Raw genomic sequence first — 21,710 nt, 5'->3', positions numbered from 1 at the left:
ATACCCCCGCTCCCTTCCCTTTTAGTCGCCTTCTACGACATGCAGGGAATACATGGGAAGTATTCTTTCTCCCCTATCCCAGACATATATACACATGTACATATTCATACATGCTGCCTTCATCCATTCCCAATGCCACCCAGCCACATATGAAATGGCACCCCCCCTCCCACCGGGCGTGTGCACGAGGTAGCGCCAGGAAAAAACAACAATGGCCACATTCGTTCACACTCAGTCTCTAGCTGTCATGAGTAATGCATCTAAACCACAGCTTCCTTTCCAAATCCAGGCCCCACAAAACTTTCCACAGTTTACCCCAGACACTTCGCATGCCCTGGTTCAATCCACTGACGGCACATTGACCCCGGTATACCACATCGCTCTAATTCACTATTCCTTGCACGCCTTTCACTCTCCTGTATGTTCAGGCCCAAATCACTCAAAAACTTTTTCACTCCATCCTTCCACCTCCAATTTGGTCTCACACTTCTTCTCATTCCTTCCACCTCTGACACATACATACTCTTTGTCAATCTTTCCTCACTCATTCTCTCCATGTGACCAAACCATTTCAATACACCCTCTTCTGCTCTCTCAACCACACTCTTTTTATTACCACACATCTCTCTAACTCTTTCATTACTTACTCGATCAAACCCCCTCACACCACATATTGTCCTCAAACATTTCATTTCCAAAACATCCACCCTCCTCTACACAACCCTATTTATAGCCCATGCCTCACAACCATATAACATTGTTGGAACCTTCATTCCTTCAAACATACCCATTTTTGCTCTTCGAGATAATGTTCTCACCTTCCACACATTCTTCAACACTCCCAGAACCTTCGCCCCCTCCCCCACCCTGTGACTCACTTCCACTTCCATGATTCCAACCACTGCTAAATCAACTCCCAGATATCTAAAACACTTCACTTCCTCTAGTTTTTCTCCATTCAAATTTACCTCCCAATTAACTTGTCCCTCAACCCTACTGAACCTAATAACCTTGCTCTTATTCAGATTTACTCTCAGCTTTCTTCTTTCACACACTTTACCATTCTTCATCTGTTTCCTGGCACTACAACACTGATGCGGGAAACAGCAATTATGTAAAATAATAAAATATATATTATCTATCTATTATTCATTATACTTGGTCGCTGTTTCCTACGTTAGCGAGGTAGTGCCAGGAAACAGTGGAAGAATATATACTTCAATGCAGTGATCTACCTTATGTGCTTCCCTAAAGTTAACAGAGGTTTATATAAAAATCTACGTACGATTTTTAACTGACACTGACCAAGGGAGAAACAAACAGGCACATGAAAAGCCCAGGATGGTTAACTCTTTATCTGCTTATTTCCAGTCTCCTCTATAGTTGAATAACTTAAAAGGAGGCTGATTCTATTTCATGTATAGAGCTCCAAAGCAGTAAGGGTAATGATAAAATAAAGGTGGTGAACTAATGGCTGAAGATGTGAGAAATATGTGTGGTACAATAAAAATCACTGGAGATGTGCACGTATGATGGCCAAATACAACAGTACAGTATGGTTATGTAGCACATGTGGCCAATGAGTGGATGATAAAGAAAATCTGTAAAAGCTTTAAAGAATTTCAGATGATGATGCCAACAGAATGACTGCTGGTTAAAGGCAGCAAAGGCTTTTTGTCTGAGAGGATACAAAGGAAGATGGTGACAAAATGTTTCACCTTTAAGATTCAATTCAACATGCTAAGTAAATAATCATAAAGCAACCTAGTTGTGCAACAGTCAATTCACTAGCTGTAAACTGTATGTAAATTGAAGATATACATGAATCATCTGTGAATATGCATCCTTTTACTTTACCTCATATCAATTTGAATGGAATGGGGATAACAGAAAAAAAATCTAAAATTACTGGATACTTCTCTATAATTCTAACAAAAACAAAAAAAGCCCTCCTAGCTACTCTGACACAAGTTAACTATGGTTTTCTTGACAATCACCTTATCATCCAAGTATATCCACTAACAATTTAGTGAAAGTGTTTCATTGAGAAGTCATTAGCAATATGGGAAAGCAGTAAGAGTACATTAAGAAATATCACCATACATATAAAAGTATCTAGTAAATCACATAACAGTGTGGCTGGCTTCCTAAACTCCCCAGAGTAAAGTCTGTGAATGTAATTACCTAATCATACAGTATAGATAGGGAGGGAGTCCTACACTTGGCCTTTCCCTTTCATACAACATCTTAACTTCTTTTATAAATGTTAGTGGAGTTGGCACAGGCCCTAAAATGCCATAATCAAGGCCATCACTTTCAAACTTATTATATTAATTTTATCATACTTTGTCGCTGTCTCCCGCGTTAGCAAGGTAGCGCAAGGAAACAGACGAAAGAAATGGCCCAACCCACCCCCATACACAATGTATATACATACCCGTCCACACACGCAAATATACATACCTATACATCTCAATGTACACACATATATACACACACAGACACATTACATATATACCCATGCACACAATTCACACTGTCTGCCTTTATTCATTCCCATCGCCACCTCGCCACACATGGAATACCATCCCCCTCCCCCCTCATGTGTGTGAGGTAGCACTAGGAAAAGACAACAAAGGCCCCATTCGTTCATACTCAGTCTCTAGCTGTCATGCAATAATGCCCGAAACCACAGCTCCCTTTCCACATCCAGGCCCCACACAACTTTCCATGGTTTACCCCAGACGCTTCACATGCCCTGATTCAAATCCACTGACAGCACGTCAACCCCGGTATACCACATCGATCCAATTCACTCTATTCCTTGCCCTCCTTTCACCCTCCTGCATGTTCAGGCCCCGATCACACAAAATCTTTTTCACTCCATCTTTCCACCTCCAATTTGGTCTCCCACTTCTCCTCGTTCCCTCCACCTCCGACACATATATCCTCTTGGTCAATCTTTCCTCACTCATTCTCTCCATGTGCCCAAACCATTTCAAAACACCCTCTTCTGCTCTCTCAACCACGCTCTTTTTATTTCCACACATCTCTCTTACCCTTACATTACTTACTCGATCAAACCACCTCACACCACACATTGTCCTCAAACATCTCATTTCCAGCACATCCACCCTCCTGCGCACAACTCTATCCATAGCACACGCCTCGCAACCATACAACATTGTTGGAACCACTATTCCTTCAAACATACCCATTTTTGCTTTCCGAGATAATGTTCTCGACTTCCACACACACACACACACACACACACACACACATATATATATATATATATATATATATATATATATATATATATATATATATATATATATATACATTTTTCATATGTATATATATGTATATGTGTGTGTGTGTGTGTATATATGTGCGTATGTGTGTGTATGTATATATATATATGTATATTCATATATATATATTATCCCTGGGGATAGGGGTGAAAGAATACTTCCCACGCATTCCTCACGTGTTGTAGAAGGCAACTAGAGGGGACGGGAGCGGGGGGCCAGAAATCCTCCCCTCCTTGTATTTTTTTAACTTTCTAAAATGGGAAACAGAAAAAGGAGTCACGCGGGGAGTGCTCATCCTCCTCGAAGGCTCAGACTGGGGTGTCTAAATGTGTGTGGATGTAACCAAGATGTGAAAAAAGGAGAGATAGGTAGTATATTTGAGGAAAGGAACCTGGATGTTTTGGCTCTGAGTGAAACGAAGCTCAAGGGTAAAGGGGAAGAGTGGTTTGGGAATGTCTTGGGAGTAAAGTCAGGGGTTAGCGAGAGGACAAGAGCAAGGGAAGGAGTAGCAGTACTCCTGAAACAGGAGTTGTGGGAGTATGTGATAGAATGTAAGAAAGTAAATTCTCGATTAATATGGGTAAAACTGAAAGCTGATGGAGAGAGATGGGTGATTATTGGTGCATATGCACCTGGGCATGAGAAGAAAGATCATGAGAGGCAAGTGTTTTGGGAGCAGCTGAATGAGTGTGTTAGTGGTTTTGATGCCCGAGACCGGGTTATTGTGATGGGTGATTTGAATGCAAAAGTGAGTAATGTGGCAGTTGAGGGAATAATTAGTATACATGGGGTGTTCAGTGTTGTAAATGGAAATGGTGAAGAGCTTGTAGATTTATGTGCTGAAAAAGGACTGGTGATTGGGAATACCTGGTTTAAAAAGCGAGATATACATAAGTATACGTATGTAAGTATGAGAGATGGCCAGAGAGCGTTATTGGATTACGTGTTAATTGACAGGCGTGCGAAAGAGAGACTTTTGGATGTTAATGTGCTGAGAGGTGCAACTGGAGGGATGTCTGATCATTATCTTGTGGAGGCTAAGGTGAAGATTTGTATGGGTTTTCAGAAAAGAAGATTGAATGTTGGGGTGAAGAGGGTGGTGAGAGTAAGTGAGCTTGGGAAGGAGACTTGTATGAGGAAGTACCAGGAGAGACTGACTACAGAATGGAGAAAGGTGAGAACAATGGAAGTAAGGGGAGTGGGGGAGGAATGGGATGTATTTAGGGAATCAGTGATGGATTGCGCAAAAGATGCTTGTGGCATGAGAAGAGTGGGAGGTGGGTTGATTAGAAAGGGTAGTGTGTGGTGGGATGAAGAAGTAAGATTATTAGTGAAAGAGAAGAGAGAGGCATTTGGATGATTTTTGCAGGGAAAAAATGCAATTGAGTGGGAGATGTATAAAAGAAAGAGACAGGAGGTCAAGAGAAAGGTGCAAGAGGTGAAAAAAAAGGGCAAATGAGAGTTGGGGTGAGAGAGTATCATTAAATTTTAGGGAGAATAAAAAGATGTTCTGGAAGGAGGTAAATAAAGTGCGTAAGACAAGGGAGCAAATGGGAACTTCAGTGAAGGGCGCAAATGGGAGGTGATAACAAGTAGTGGTGATGTGAGAAGGAGGAGTGAGTATTTTGAAGGTTTGTTGAATGTGTTTGATGATAGAGTGGCAGATATAGGGTGTTTTGGTCGAGGTGGTGTGCAAAGTGAGAGGGTTAGGGAAAATGATTTGGTAAACAGAGAAGAGGTAGTAAAAGCTTTGCGGAAGATGAAAGCCGGCAAAGCAGCAGGTGTGGATGGCATTGCAGTGGAATTTATTAAAAAAGGGGGTGACTGTATTATTGACTGGTTGGTAAGGTTATTTAATGTATGTATGACTCATGGTGAGGTGCCAAAGGATTGGCGGAATGCGTGCATAGTGCCATTGTACAAAGGCAAAGGGGATAAGAGTGAGTGCTCAAATTACAGAGGTATAAGTTTGTTGAGTATTCCTGGCAAATTATATGGGAGGGTATTGATTGAGAGGGTGAAGGCATGTACAGATCATCAGATTGGGGAGGAGCAGTGTGGTTTCAGAGGTGGTAGAGGATGTGTGGATCAGGTGTTTGCTTTGAAGAATGTATGTGAGAAATACTTAGAAAAGCAAGTGGATTTGTATGTAGCATTTATGGATCTGGAGAAGGCATATGATAGAGTTGATAGAGATGCTCTGTGGAAGGTATTAAGAATATATGGTGTGGGAGGCAAGTTGTTAGAAGCAGTGAAAAGTTTTTATCGAGGCTGTAAGGCATGTGTACATGTAGGAAGAGAGGAAAGTGATTGGTTCTCAGTGAATGTAGGTTTGCGGCAGGGGTGTGTGATGTCTCCATGGTTGTTTAATTTGTTTATGGATGGGGTTGTTAGGGAGGTGAATGCAAGAGTTTTGGAAAGAGGGGCAAGTATGAAGTCTGTTGGGGATGAGAGAGCTTGGGAAGTGAGTCAGTTGTTGTTCGCTGATGATACAGCGCTGGTGGCTGATTCATGTGAGAAACTACAGAAGCTGGTGACTGAGTTTGGTAAAGTGTGTGAAAGAAGAAAGTTAAGAGTAAATGTGAATAAGAGCAAGGTTATTAGGTACAGTAGGGTTGAGGGTCAAGTCAATTGGGAGGTGAGTTTGAATGGAGAAAAACTGGAGGAAGTGAAGTGTTTTAGATATCTGGGAGTGGATCTGGCAGCGGATGGAACCATGGAAGCGGAAGTGGATCATAGGGTGGGGGAGGGGGCGAAAATTCTGGGAGCCTTGAAGAATGTGTGGAAGTCGAGAACATTATCTCGGAGAGCAAAAATGGGTATGTTTGAAGGAATAGTGGTTCCAACAATGTTGTATGGTTGCGAGGCGTGGACTATGGATAGAGTTGTGCGCAGGAGGATGGATGTGCTGGAAATGAGATGTTTGAGGACAATGTGTGGTGTGAGGTGGTTTGATCGAATAAGTAACGTAAGGGTAAGAGAGATGTGTGGAAATAAAAAGAGCGTGGTTGAGAGAGCAGAAGAGGGTGTTTTGAAATGGTTTGGTCACATGGAGAGAATGAGTGAGGAAAGATTGACCAAGAGGATATATGTGTCGGAGGTGGAGGGAACGAGGAGAAGAGGGAGACCAAATTGGAGGTGGAAAGATGGAGTGAAAAAGATTTTGTGTGATCGGGGCCTGAACATGCAGGAGGGTGAAAGGAGGGCAAGGAATAGAGTGAATTGGAGCGATGTGGTATACCGGGGTTGACGTGCTGTCAGTGGATTGAATCGGGGCATGTGAAGCGTCTGGGGTAAACCATGGAAAGCTGTGTAGGTATGTATATTTGCGTGTGTGGACGTATGTATATACATGTGTATGGGGGTGGGTTGGGCCATTTCTTTCGTCTGTTTCCTTGCGCTACCTCACAAACGCGGGAGACAGCGAAAAAAAAAAAAAAAAATATATATATATATATATATATATATATATATATATATATATATATATATATATATATATTATATATATATATATATATATATATATATATATATATATATATATATTATATATATATATATATTTTATTTATTTTATCTTATTTGGTTTGTCGTCTTTTTTTCCAATTCTATCGGCTGTTTCCCGCATCAGCTAGGCAGCGCCAGAAACAAAGAAATGGCTTCATTACTTCACTTTACCCGATTTGTATAAATACTGTCATATCTTTTATCCTTAAGCTTTTATATATCTATCTGACTGTTTAACATAAAAACACATCTCTGCATTCTGGACACTAAGCCTTTGCTGGGTTGGCAGTGTGCGCTATACATAATAAAATATCACTACTATAATATTTACTGTATTAATTAAAGAATATTACAGCAAAAGAGAACAAGTAAGGAGAAACAATACCTGAGGAAATTTTCCAATTTCTCACTAATACAGTGTACAATACGACCTCGGATTGCACCGCAGTGCTGCTCACGACCCTACATCGGCACACCGAGCTGAGGGGGTTAAGAATCCTACAGGACAGATTGTCTGGTCCATTAAGTCTGGCTAGGTTAACATTCAAGCTGCTATCTTAACCTTACACTACAATATGACTTACTGGTTAAAGGAAGATAACTGAGGCAACTAAGAAATTTTCACTTGCATATCTTTCAGGGCCTGAATCATTTGTGGATACTCTACATATTTCTATTATCTACTCTCATCCAAATGTCATCTCCCATATCAAAAACTGAGTTACATGAGACGAATCTCACCAAAAACTTTGGTCATCAGACAAATCTATATACAGTACTCTATAGTTGAAAACCTAAAGGCAATGCCAAAAATATTTCCTAAAGAGCTGTTTATGTGTGATTGACTATCCTAAGGTGAAGCAATTACTTTCTGTTAAAGGAAATGAAAACTTAAATCATAAGAGTAGGTGTCAGCAGTAGCTGGACTAATGCTAATAGTCACAGAATGAGTAAGATTATGGAAAGAAGAGAACTGAGAATGACAAGAAACAAGAAAACACAATTGATAATAGTGTACTTTATATTTTCAGCATTCAGGAATTTGTAACATACTGATTAGTGACCCCTCAGTGGGACCAAATGAGTATTATGGAAGAGAAGGCCATAAGATAATAATTTCTTCTGACAAAGCCATACCTCTCCCATATCAAAGTACCCATCAGCAACCATAGCCAACCAATATCATCAATAAGCAATGTGTGCCTTTTCCCCCACAGTCAGAGCAAGGTGGGAGATAAATCCTTCTCAAAACTTTTCAAAGTATCAATCAACTTCACACTTTAACATGCCACAATATTAAAAGCAATGCTCAAAACATGTTCAGAATAATTCTGCTTGCTGGTTTGGCTGCTACACATCTGAAGACACACACATCTGCTCGCATTTACAAACAAGTGCTTATGAAAGAATGATGGTTACCTCACCATATACATGTAAAGGAAAAAGAAGTTTGGAAGTATGAAAAGACAGAAATAAAAACAAAGGAGAATATGAAACAAAAAATGGGACACGTGGATCACTCATAGTAATTCTATTTGCAATACATTGACCCCTTAATACCCCTAAACAACCGCTGATGTGTGACGGAGTTATGCTTCCGGAAACTCTGCCACAAGTCTAATCTTTTTAAGTCAGGCACTGGAAACCCATTATATAAGGAGGGTCCTGTTCCTGCCAAAATTTTCTGTATCTAACTTCTAAGTATGATATACACATAAAACACAAAAAACAATATACCGCACACTCTCTAAATTCATTTTGGATATCGAATGAAAACTGACCAGAAAATGTGGTGACTAGGGCTTGAGGTGGAGGAATGGCCTCAGTGTGAGAGAGAAACTAACATCCAACATGTGCTTGGCCAAACATCTCATGTCAACTCATTTTTGCTGAGACAGCTGTAAAACTTTTAACTACTGTATGCTTACTGGGAAATCATTCCTAATGTTAGACTAGTTTGTATCCATCACTACTAGGTAAAGTGGATAAATCTAGCCTGAAATAGCTACTCTGACATGTGCTTGGCCAAACATCTCATGTCAACTCATTTTTGCTGAGACAGCTGTAAAACTTTTAACTACTGTATGCTTACTGGGAAATCATTCCTAATGTTAGACTAGTTTGTATCCATCACTACTAGGTAAAGTGGATAAATCTAGCCTGAAATAGCTACTCTGACTGAGACTGTCAAAGCCTTCGATAATTTTGTAGACCTGCATAATACCACCTCCAAACCTTTTCTTTACTAAACTAAATAAGTTTTAAGTCATCTAACCACATCTCAAAGGATTTGTTTCTCAGTCCAGGAATCAACTTGGTAGCTTGCAGCCATACCCTCTTTATTCAGTCTATGTGTCATTTTTTCAAGGAGGGTGACCAGAAATGAAAACAGTTATCACAGTTATCATGGTGGGAAAGCACAAGTGAATTTTAGAGTGGGAATCAATTTCTTAAGCTTAACACGATGCCCTACCCACCTAGCCTAAAATTTTGTTCACCTTCTTTACTGCCTCTCCATACTGCTTACTTGCCTTTAAGTTAGTAGAGAGTATTACACCCAATTCTTAATTTTTTTCTCCAATAGCCTTTGGTAGCTCAACAGGTCTTGTTCTCACTGTCGATGTGTAAAACTTGACACTTATTGATTCTAGGTTTTCTTTTTCATGCTTGATCATCATTTCCTGCAACAATGAGGAAGTACCAGGAGCAGACAAAGAAAGGCTGCATCAACTCATATCCATTCTCTATCTGTCATGTGTAATACACCGAAAATACAGATCCCTGTCCACAAATCTATCCTGTGCATGCCTTTCATATGCTATCTATGAGCCCAGTTCATTAATTTGTCTGTTTCAACTTGAATATGCAGACACTCTCTGTTGTAGCTTTACTTCTTAATAAAGTATTGTTTGTGAACTTTGATGGCGAAAAAGCATAGTCCATCATCAATCTTATCAATGAAAATAGAAAGAAAACAGGCTCCAAGACTGATACTGCAGCACACTTGTTACATCTTAATATTTTGAAGCTCTGTGGGTGGAATAAAAAGCGAGATATACATAAGTATACGTATGTAAGTAGGAGAGATGGCCAGAGAGCGTTATTGGATTACGTGTTAATTGACAGGCGCGCGAGAGAGACTTTTGGATGTTAATGTGCTAAGAAGTGCAACTGGAGGGATGTCTGATCATTATCTGTGGAGGCTAAGGTGAAGATTTGTATGGGTTTTCAGAAAAGAAGAGTGAATGTTGGGGTGAAGAGGGTGGTGAGAGTAAGTGAGCTTGGGAAGGAGACTTGTGTGAGGAAGTACCAGGAGAGACTGAGTACAGAATGGAAAAAGGTGAGAACAATGGAAGTAAGGGGAGTGGGGGAGGAATGAAATGTATTTAGGGAATCAGTGATGGATTGAGCAAAAGATGCTTGTGGCATGAGAAGAGTGGGAGGTGGGTTGATTAGAAAGGGTAGTGAGTGGTGGGATGAAGAAGTAAGATTATTAGTGAAAGAGAAGAGAGAGGCATTTGGACGATTTTTGCAGGGAAAAAATGATATTGAGTGGGAGATGTACAAAAGAAAGAGACAGGAGGTCAAGAGAAAGGTGCAAGAGGTGAAAAAGAGGGCAAATGAGAGTTGGGGTGAGAGAGTATCATTAAATTTTAGGGAGAATAAAAAGATGTTCTGGAAGGAGGTAAATAAAGTGCGTAAGACAAGGGAGCAAATGGGAACTTCAGTGAAGGGCGCAAATGGGGAGGTGATAACAAGTAGTGGTGATGTGAGGAGATGGAGTGAGTATTTTGAAGGTTTGTTGAATGTGTTTGATGATAGAGTGGCAGATATAGGTTGTTTTGGTCGAGGTGGTGTGCAAAGTGAGAGGGTTAGGGAAAGTGATTTGGTAAACAGAGAAGAGGTAGTAAAAGCTTTGCGGAAGATGAAAGCCGGCAAGGCAGCAGGTTTGGATGGTATTGCAGTGGAATTTATTAAAAAAGGGGGTGACTGTATTATTGACTGGTTGGTAAGGTTATTTAATGTATGTATGACTCATGGTGAGGTGCCAGAGGATTGGCGGAATGCGTGCATAGTGCCATTGTACAAAGGCAAAGGGGATAAGAGTGAGTGCTCAAATTACAGAGGTATAAGTTTGCTGAGTATTCCTGATAAAATATATGGGAGGGTATTGATTGAGAGGGTGAAGGCATGTACAGAGCATCAGATTGGGGAAGAGCAGTGTGGTTTCAGAAGTGGTAGAGGATGTGTGGATCAGGTGTTTGCTTTGAAGAATGTATGTGAGAAATACTTAGAAAAGCAAATGGATTTGTATGTAGCATTTATGGATCTGGAGAAGGCATATGATAGAGTTGATAGAGATGCTCTGTGGAAGGTATTAAGAATATATGGTGTGGGAGGCAAGTTGTTAGAAGCAGTGAAAAGTTTTTATCGAGGATGTAAGGCATGTGTACGTGTAGGAAGAGAGGAAAGTGATTGGTTCTCAGTGAATGTAGGTTTGCGGCAGGGGTGTGTGATGTCTCCATGGTTGTTTAATTTGTTTATGGATGGGGTTGTTAGGGAGGTGAATGCAAGAGTTTTGGAAAGAGGGGCAAGTATGAAGTCTGTTGGGGATGAGAGAGCTTGGGAAGTGAGTCAGTTGTTGTTCGCTGATGATACAGCGCTGGTGGCTGATTCATGTGAGAAACTGCAGAAGCTGGTGACTGAGTTTGGTAAAGTGTGTGAAAGAAGAAAGTTAAGAGTAAATGTGAATAAGAGCAAGGTTATTAGGTACAGTAGGGTTGAGGGTCAAGTCAATTGGGAGGTAAGTTTGAATGGAGAAAAACTGGAGGAAGTAAAGTGTTTTAGATATCTGGGAGTGGATCTGGCAGCGGATGGAACCATGGAAGCGGAAGTGGATCATAGGGTGGGGGAGGGGGCGAAAATCCTGGGAGCCTTGAAGAATGTGTGGAAGTCGAGAACATTATCTAGGAAAGCAAAAATGGGTATGTTTGAAGGAATAGTGGTTCCAACAATGTCGTATAGTTGCAAGGCATGGGCTATGGATAGAGTTGTGCGCAGGAGGATGGATGTGCTGGAAATGAGATGTTTGAGGACAATGTGTGGTGTGAGGTGGTTTGATCGAGTAAGTAACGTACGGGTAAGAGAGATGTGTGGAAATAAAAAGAGCATGGTTGAGAGAGCAGAAGAGGGCGTTTTGAAATGGTTTGGGCACATGGAGGGAATGAGTGAGGAAAGATTGACCAAGAGGATATATGTATCAGAGGTGGAGGGAACGAGGAGAAGTGGGAGACCAAATTGGAGGTGGAAAGATGGAGTGAAAAAGATTTTGTGTGATCGGGGCCTGAACATGCAGGAGGGTGAAAGGAGGGCAAGGAATAGAGTGAATTGGATCGATGTGGTATACCGGGGTTGACGTGCTGTCAGTGGATTGAATCAGGGCATGTGAAGCGTCTGAGGTAAACCATGGAAAGCTGTGTAGGTATGTATATTTGCGTGTGTGGACGTATGTATATACATGTGTATGGGGGTGGGTTGGGTCATTTCTTTCGTCTGTTTCCTTGCGCTACCTCGCAAATGCGGGAGACAGCGACAAAGCAAAAAAAAAAATATATATATATATATTATCCCTGGGGATAGGGGAGAAAGAATACTTCCCACGTACTCCCTGCATGTCGTAGAAGGCGACTAAATGGGAAGGGAGCGGGGGGCTGGAAATCCTCCCCTCTCATTTTTTTTCTTTTCTTTTTTTTCTCCAAAAGAAGGAACAGAGAAGGGGGCCAGGTGATGATATTCCCTCAAAGGCCCAGTCCTCTGTTCTTAACGCTACCTCGCTAATGCGGGAAATGGCGAATAGTATGAAAAAAATATATATATATATATATATATATATATATATATATATTCTAAAAAAAATATCTCCAAAAGTTTGTTGTTATGATCAACTAAAGCATAAATCTCCAAACAAAATATCATAAAACTCAACCTAGTGGAACACTGTTTATGTGAGGTATGAATCCTTTAACTTATACTATTTCACTGCCATGCATACAAGGTACACCTAAAGGCCAGTTCAGTCTGGCATATGTGGTGAGGCATGTGGTATTTCTTGAGGGGTTTCTGTTACTGGTGAATATTGGTACAAATCTAGAAAAAGCCTCCTTGACATCTCCACAGAGTGTATAGAAAAAAGTTAGGCTGTAGCATCTGGTAACAATGCATGGGATTACAATACAAGCATTCATGGCTGTAAATTTTGTTTCAAGGGAGAAGTGGCCAATTCTAGAAAAAGCACTTATGTTCTGACCACAGTGAACACAAAACAAAATAGTCATACATGAGCTGGCTGCTGTCAATGGATTAATGATAATAAAATAATTGACAAAAAGACAAGGATATAGAATCATTTAGTAGAAAAAAAAGTCAAACAAACAAATTGTTGTGGTTAGGCAAACGAGAGAGAAAATAATTTAAGTTGCCAAAAAATCAAAGCTGCTGACAATAGTGGTCACAATGCAAATAATTTTTCAAAACAAAATAACTATGATTTACTTCATAGAAAAATATAAAAATAAGACAAAAATACTCAAGTGGATTGTGAACTTAAGGGCACTTACAAAACTAATGCAACCACATCATTTCAAGGAAGTTCAAATGTCACCTGCATGCAACTGTAAATGAATGTTTGGGAAAATTTGCTTGATCCCATCTTACCTCCACACACTGATGTTATAGGCCTAGATGGGTAGTTAAATGTTTGTTGAGCCCTGTGAACGATAGCCTGCCAGCCCCATGTTTTAAGATGGTTGAAGGTGGTGAATCCTCAAATACTTCATTTTGGGGGATAAAACAATGTTTCAACCTACACCAAACAAGTGCTCTCTCATATGAACATATGATTCTGCCCATGCATGATAAATAAAGCTTGTATGAGCAGCCTATCTGAGTGGAACCCTGAAGAATTCTACAATGCTTGAGCTAATTCTGTACTTACCTATGATATGAACTGAATCTTTTGACATGAATTACAAGGTGATGTGGTAACTGTGAGTAGTGGACGGAACGACGAGCCTCATTGTGATGAAAGCAGTGGTCACACCAATATTTATTGTTATCTCGCAAGCATTCTTCCTCACAGAGAGCCGACATAAACACTTGTGGCTCACTCACATTTTCATCCTCTGTTGGATTACAAATCTCAATAATATTCTTTCATCTATGGTCCTGTCTCAGATAACACTCTCCCGGAAAACTTGAACATGAAGAAACTGGATGGTTGTCAACACTCAACTACACTTAAGATTTCAAATACCGATATGAAGTTTTCATAATCTAAATTAGTAGAAGGAAAGATATATCTTTAGAAGATTAATGCAAGAAACAGCTACTCTATATACTTATAAAACAATCGACAGTGTAAAATCAAGGAAGAAACAGGACCAATTTTTTTTCATTTTTTCCAAATATTAACATTTAAATTTCAGCTAATAGTAACTTCTATGATGTAGGGATCTAAGACCTAAATGAAAGACTAATCCTCCAACAGATCTATGATTAAAGTATTAACACAATGCACTTACAACCCAATCAGAAACATCTGTTCTAATGTTCATTTTTCTTCAGATTAGTTATCTGCAGTGAATTAAAAAGGAATAAACTATAGCCTAAAGTTCCAGATGACCATAAGTGAATTGACATAGTCATTTCACATAATGGATATCAAACTATTGCATTCAAAAATATTCTCTAGCATTTGTGTAGTAAACATAAACCTTAGTGTCAGCATCACCTTCAATTGGTCTCTGCCTCAGTCACTCTAAGAGGGATTCACACAAACTGTTTGAAGCTAAAAATCAAAAGCAAATCTCTTGAATATAACAATATGGCACTCCCAACTCTTTTTAGGTTTTTGTTCTACATACTGGATCGGCTAGTCAAGTTGAACAAAATCCTTCATCAATAATACTCCTCTGTCAAACTGTTATGTTCAGTTACTTAGCCTATGCTATGATTAGGCTTATTTCAAAATACTACAGCAAAATTCAAAACACTTCATGAACTTACAATAATCAAAGTAACAGTGCCGAGGTGGAGAGAAGCAATGACTGCTAAGATCAATGTTGTGAGTTTAATTCTGGCTCATAATTACTTAAAAGGAGGAGTCCTAAGTTCATCTAACTCTCAATGGGGTAAACAGTCATAAGACTGGATATTCAAAGAAAGTCAGAAATAAGACACATCATTATTCCCTTATATGCCATAATTAAAGAAATGGGATATTTTAACTATGCTAGCCAAAAGCTAGCTACTGAAAGAGGGATTTTGAGCAGAAAAACAGCTAATATATTTTTCAGCCATACAACAGCTAGGACAATGTTATAACAAATTCATTTCACAATGACAGAATATGCATCAAATCACGGTCCAAACATAAGATATGGAACTGCTTTACTAAAAAGTTGTGAATCAAGCATAAGGAAGAAACTCCCACTGTCAGCACATCAAATAACATAAGCAAAGTCAAGACTTACATCAACTGGCTGCAATGAACTATTAGAAGCATTTTGGAAGCCTCTTTAGCAAGTTACATCATTTTGGTCAACAGCAGCGGCTCATTTCTTATTTACTGGATTAACTATGAGTAAATTACAGTAAACAACCTGTTATCTGACTTAAAATGGCTGGATGTCAGAAAAAGTTGGATACCCAGATGACAGTAGTTATCAGTATCATCAGAAGACACTTCACAAAGATTAAAGTTATCACATAAAAATAACAAGCAAAGGAAAATACAACTGACTGGCCACAAAACTCCCCTGGTGATTGACTTATGAATGATGAAGGTAATATATCCTAATAAAAACCAATCTTGGCTAATGTTAGAAAAGTCAGATAAACAGATGTTTATCTGGTAAGCAGATTAAAGGTTGTTTTCTGTAGAGGTTTCACAAGTCTAGTGAATAACATCCTTACTATGAAATCATGTATATTACAAAATTCTTGAGACAAATAAATTTTCTTTTATCACATGAACTAACCATCAAAATCAGCCTTAGTTTTAACAGGAACACACACTTCCAGGAAACTTTCTTCACGACCCGTAACTTGCTCACACTCCGAGCAACAGGTCTCCAAACACATACGGCCAACAAATTTAGAACCAACAACATCAACAGCCTGAAAGGAGAAAAAGTGGGTTATTTCTACAGAAATTATATTTTTTGGGAATTTCTTGAACACAATCACAATTCTACAGCTATAGCTAACTCTTTTACCTAGTCCAAGCATAATTCTTTCTCAACATTTAAGTATTTCTATCACTGGGGATATGCAAGAAAGAATACTAACCAAGTACATCACGCTTGTCACTGAAGGTAACTGAATTGGTCAGGAACAAAGGGGCTGAAAATCCACCTCTTGTAATAGCACTTTCAAAAAAATAGGAACAGAAGGTGTAAAGTGAGGATTTTGTTTCCACAAAGGCTCAGTTCCTAATGTTGTCTTGCTAAACGGCAAAAAGAGTTTTCATAAACAAGACATTTTTCTTTCACACTTGACTGCCATTAACCACAAATGGGAGAGAAAGAATACTGCCCACATATCTCCTGTGAGTCATCAAAGGCAACTGAGAGTGGCGAGAGCAGGGGGCTGGAAATCCTGCATACTGTATTACTTTCCAAATGAAGGAAATGAGGAACGATAAGGTATAATGCAGTCAATGTGCTTTCATGGAGTGACCCAGGGCATGTGAAACATCTGGGGCCTGGATATGGATAGGGAGCTGTAGTTTCAGTGCATTAAACATGCCAGCTAGAGAATGAGAGTGAGTGAATGTGGCCTTTCTTCATCTGTTTCCTGGCACTAATTTTGAAAGAAGAAAAATTGGAGGAAGAAGTGTTTTATATATCTGGGAGTGGACTGGGCAGTGAATGGAACCATGGAAGTGGAAGTGAGTCACAGGGAGGGTGGGTGGGGTGGGGTGGGAGGTTAAGGTTCTGGGAGTGATGAAGAATATGTGGAAAGAGGATGTTATCTTGGAGCAACAATTGGTAAGTTTGGAGGAATAGTAGTTCAACAATATTGTACGGTTCCAAGGCACGGGCTATAGATAGGGGTGTACAAAGGAGGGTGGATGTGTTGGATATGTTTGAGGAATATATGCAGTGTGAGGTGGTTTAAGTAAATAATGAAAGGGTAAGAGAGATATGTGGAAATAAAAAGTGTGGTTGAGACAGCAATAGAGGGTGCGTTAAAATGGTTTAGACAAATGGAGAGAATGAGTGAGGAAAGGTTGACAAAGAGGATATATGTCAGAGGTGGAGGGAACAAAAAGTGAGAGACCAAATCAGAAGCGGAAGGATGGAGTGAAAAAGACCTTGAGCGAATGGGGCCAGAGCATGCAGGACGTTGAGAGGTGTGCAAGGAATAAGGTTAATTGGAACAATGTGATATACTGGGGTCAACATGCTGTCAATGGACTGAAACTGGGCGTGTGAAACGTCTGGGGTAAACCATGGAAACATCTGTGGGGCCTGGATGTGGTTAGGGAGCTGTGGTTTCAATGCATTACACATGAAAACTAGAGACTGAGTGTGAGCAAATGTGGCCTTTTTTTGTCTGTTTTCCTGGCATTACCATGCTGACGCAAGGGGTGGCGATGCTGTTTCCTGTGGGTTGGGTGGCACCAGGAATGGATGAATGCAGGCAAGAATATGTACATGTCTGTGTATGTGTATGTATATGTGTATTGTTGATATGTATATGTATGTGCGTGAGTGTATGAGTGGATGGGTCTTTCTTCAACTGCCGCCTGGTGCTACCTTGCTAATGCAGGAAACGGCAATCAAGTATAATAATAATATAATAATTATACATTCCCAATTATAACTCACCTTACTAGAGTCTTCTTCAATGGCCTGTATTCTCTCAGATCTCCTACGCAATCTTTTGCGTTCTGGAGGACCTAAGTCATCCTCATGCTCAATTCCCAGAGACTCTGTCCCAACTGCACCATTGGGCCTGCCTTGTCTTAAGTCTTGTGGGAGATGACAAAGCTGATCAAGAAGGCAGTGAAGTAATTCATGAGCATCTTGTTGACGATTACCCTCAAACATTGGATTGACAACTCTGAAATTGAAAAAGACAGATCACAGGTCTAAGCTAGGTGAAACCATGTATTACTGAAGCATAAAATGAAGAAAAAAATCAAAGCCTAATCTATTAATTCTTAATGACCAGAGAGTATTTTACTTTAATAATTTTAAACATTATCAATTTGACCTGAAAATATATCATGTATTCATAATTACCCCAAGACCAATTTCTATGAAAGAGTCCTGCTGTTACCCAAGACCTTTCTAAAGGATCTTGCAGCTCAAGGCTACACTACTTCCAGCAGCAGGGAAACACAGACTCCTTTGGAAATTGTACTTCCAATGATACAGCCTCACCAAAGGTGACCATACACCTACTGTGAATCTCAAGCAGGCAAAGTCCAGTAACACCACCTGAGAATGAGTATGTTTCAATTACAGAGGTGTAAATTTGGTGAATGTACCCTATAAGCTGTATGGGAGAGTGGTGATTGACGAAGTGGTGGCAAGCTCAGAGCTTCAGAATGGAGGTGATCACTGTAGGTACAGGAGTGGTAGAAAATTTGTGAATCAGGTGCATGCTTTGATGACTACTGTAAGAAATACTTAAATCAAACAAAAGGATTTGCATAACATATATGTGGCCATCTTGGATGGCAAGAAATAATGAGGAACACCAGAAAATGAATAAAGAAGAGATTAATTTAAGATCCTCAGGTATTTGTATACATGACTTACAGGAAGGGGGAAAGAAAGAAAACTAGACAGCTTTACTGTTCAGGGAAAGGAGGATGTGTAAAGTAAAAGAAAAGTAATGGTGTTTGAAAGGAAACAAAGTGAAAGTACAGATTTTTCAAAACCATATAAAGTGGGTATGGGGAGAAAAAACTGGAGAAGTGAGGGAATTTAAGTATCTGGGAGCTGTCTTGGTTAAGTGTAGTGATATGGAAAGAGAGACAGGAAAGAAGAGTCATTGGGTTCCTTAATAGAACAATGAAGGGTAGAGGTGTAAGTATAGAAGTGAAGAGAGGATTAAAGGACAGCATAGTCCTCCAAACCCTGATCTATGCAGCTGAAATGGTGACGTGGAATGAGGCACATAGGTCAAGAATCCAGGCTGTGGAAATGAGCTATATGAGAAAAGCATGTGGTGTGACTAGATGGAATGATATTAGATGGAATGAAGAAAAATGAAAGGGTGTTTGAGATAAGTATGGCAAGGAATGCAAAGAGAATGATTTGTGGAGTGGTAGAATGGTTGAAATGTAATATTTTGAGGAGGTTTGAAGTTTAGGCATGTGGAAAGAATGCAAGACTGGGAGTTTACAAGGAGAGTGTATGATAGTAAAATCAAAGGGGTTGTACAGAGAAATGAAGATGAGGACTTTGGGCCGCAAACTAAACTACAAGCCTAATAATAAAAAACAATACAATCTGCACCACTGACAGATTTCTGAAAGAAAAATTCTACCCAAAAAAACTGCGTTTTCAAACAGTACCTTAAAGCTTCTAAGAAATCATATGGCTGAAAAGCAGGTATTCTTTTGTTCTCCACACCAGATCTTTCTTCCTGACCAAGGCTGACAAACACACGATGCAACTCGGACAAGAACTGGATACGCTGCTCCAAGTTTGCATCACTCTGGTCCCTAAAAAAGACAGTTATGGGAAAGTGAGACAATTCTATCAAGAATTAAAAATGCATAAAAATCGATGAAATCAATCAAAACCAATTCTGCTGTGATGTCTGGGATGAAATAGAAGGAACATGTCCACAATACTGTTTCTTTATAAAGAGATTAAAAGCAGAAGCCTTAAACATATTCAATGCAAGGGTCTATTGTTGTTTAGGCTGAGCTTTATAGTTTGGATGAGCAAGTAAAACATGAAAAAATCCAAGACAGTAAAAAATGAAATTATTGGTATTCACTGTTAAGATGAGAATAGCAACTGAAAGTGGTACATGAGATGAGTATGAAAGATTGTATATCTTTTGTCTACAGGGGGCTATGTACATTAATTTCACACTCACAATACTAAGACTAAGTAATTCAATGTATAAAACTTTAAGGATGAAAAGTAAGCTAAAAAGTGTGTTCACAAAATTTCCAAAATTAGCAGAATGAGAACTTATGGTGTCAATTATATAAGATGTCCAGGTAAAACCTACAATACATGTATCTAGGAATGACCAGGTAGAAAATGGAAATACAGGAACAACATGGTAGAATGATAATTCAAGTTGAAGAGAAGTGCACATACAAACATTGGGAAGGACATTAATAAGTGAAGCTTTAAGAGCTACAAGAAAACATACTTGAAATAGGAATTACTAAATAAATGAGAAGTAAATAAATGAGTTTGGCAACCAAATCATTGAAAAACTTAGGAGACCAAAATAAGACAGCATTCCAGGAATTGCACAACAATAGACATTAGACTTCTGTGAAAAAGGAAGGTGTTAGATACAGACAGAAGAAACCTGGTGAGAGAAAATGAAGCCATAAGGAGAAAAGAGAATATCTTGGGTATATGGCATATTTTGATGATATAAGTAATGGGGGAACCTGTTCAACAGGATCAAAAGAAAGAAGAGAAATGAATATGACAGAGGAAAGACAGAGAACAAATCAACCTTATTCATTAAATGATTAATTACCCAATATATGAAAGATGCAAATACCACAACCAACCTTATTCATTAAATAATTAATTACCCAATATATGAAAGATGCAAACATTACAATCCCACATCCTGTCAAATCCACTACCTGGACAAATGACACTAAACTGAGAGCCAATTATCAAGTAAGAGTGACTGCTCCAGTCATCAAAATAATGGCTGCTATATTGGGCTGACTAATAAGGTGGTCCAAATCCAGGTTTAAATTACAGTTACCTAACCCATTTCAGCTCTACCTGCCACATCTCCAACTAAACAATAGCTTTTAATTTGGGACTTGGTCCAAGCCAAAATAACGTCAAGAGGTTGGCTAAAGTCATAACTTGCATCTGTCAAATCAAAGTGACTAAAAATGATCAGTGGGGTTGTATGGATTTCAACCAAATTTATATAACCAGATGGTGCACCACAGGAGGAAGCAGCCACTAACTCAGAACCTTTTATTTAGTACTTCAGTCCAAACAATTCTAAGGCCAAATCAAACAACCTAAGTCCTCAACTATCTTTGATAACAACTGCAACACTCTCCTACACAGCTATCAATTGACTAAGGTATCATCCTCTTAAAATATTATTCTGACAAATCAGTCACAAACCTTGATGTCCCACTGATCTATCAACAAAGACCACTTCTGTCCATCAGCAGTATTTGTACCATCCAAGAAAATTTATCAATCTACACAGTTGATCTTAATCAAGCAATTCCCTTACCATATGCATGGGGTGAATGAAGTGCATAAGGCCTCACACCTCATCTATATACATTTCAAGCCAACAATTAGCAAGATAAAAATAATCTTCCACATTATCACAACACTTTTAAAGAATTATTGAATTCACACAGTCTCAAACACAATTCTCAGTTGCCCTCTTCTTCAGCCACTGCACCTTCCTCTTGAACTCCTGCCACTTTTCTTTTGTTCATCTCCCAATCACTTGTACTCCTTCCCAGTAAGTAATGCCCATACACTTATCTTTTCCCTTTAACTAGCAACTTTTTCATTCCACCACTCATTACCCTTTCTCACATGCTACACACTTCTTTGGACATACCAGCAATGCTTCCCTAAATACCTCCCATTCCCTACCACTCCCCTACCTTCATTCACC

The 21,710-nt window shown here is 39.3% G+C and overlaps 1 protein-coding gene across 1 annotated transcript in view; it reads right to left on the bottom strand.

The window, feature by feature from the left end:
- The window catches only part of LOC139753256 (uncharacterized), a 61,807-nt gene that overhangs the window by 17,520 nt on the left and 22,577 nt on the right, over positions 1 to 21,710 (bottom strand). The window contains exons 4-7 of the mRNA XM_071669513.1: positions 19,417 to 19,566; positions 17,717 to 17,951; positions 15,863 to 16,001; positions 13,819 to 14,005 (exon numbers count right to left, since the gene is read on the bottom strand). Coding sequence (XP_071525614.1) covers positions 13,819 to 14,005; positions 15,863 to 16,001; positions 17,717 to 17,951; positions 19,417 to 19,566 — 711 coding nt within the window. The remainder of the gene's footprint in view (positions 1 to 13,818; positions 14,006 to 15,862; positions 16,002 to 17,716; positions 17,952 to 19,416; positions 19,567 to 21,710) is intronic.

Source organism: Panulirus ornatus, chromosome 14, assembly GCF_036320965.1.
Source record: "Panulirus ornatus isolate Po-2019 chromosome 14, ASM3632096v1, whole genome shotgun sequence".
NCBI lineage: Eukaryota > Metazoa > Arthropoda > Malacostraca > Decapoda > Palinuridae > Panulirus > Panulirus ornatus.
Note: the sequence above shows the minus strand (reverse complement) of the source record. Positions and strands in the feature narration are given on the sequence as shown.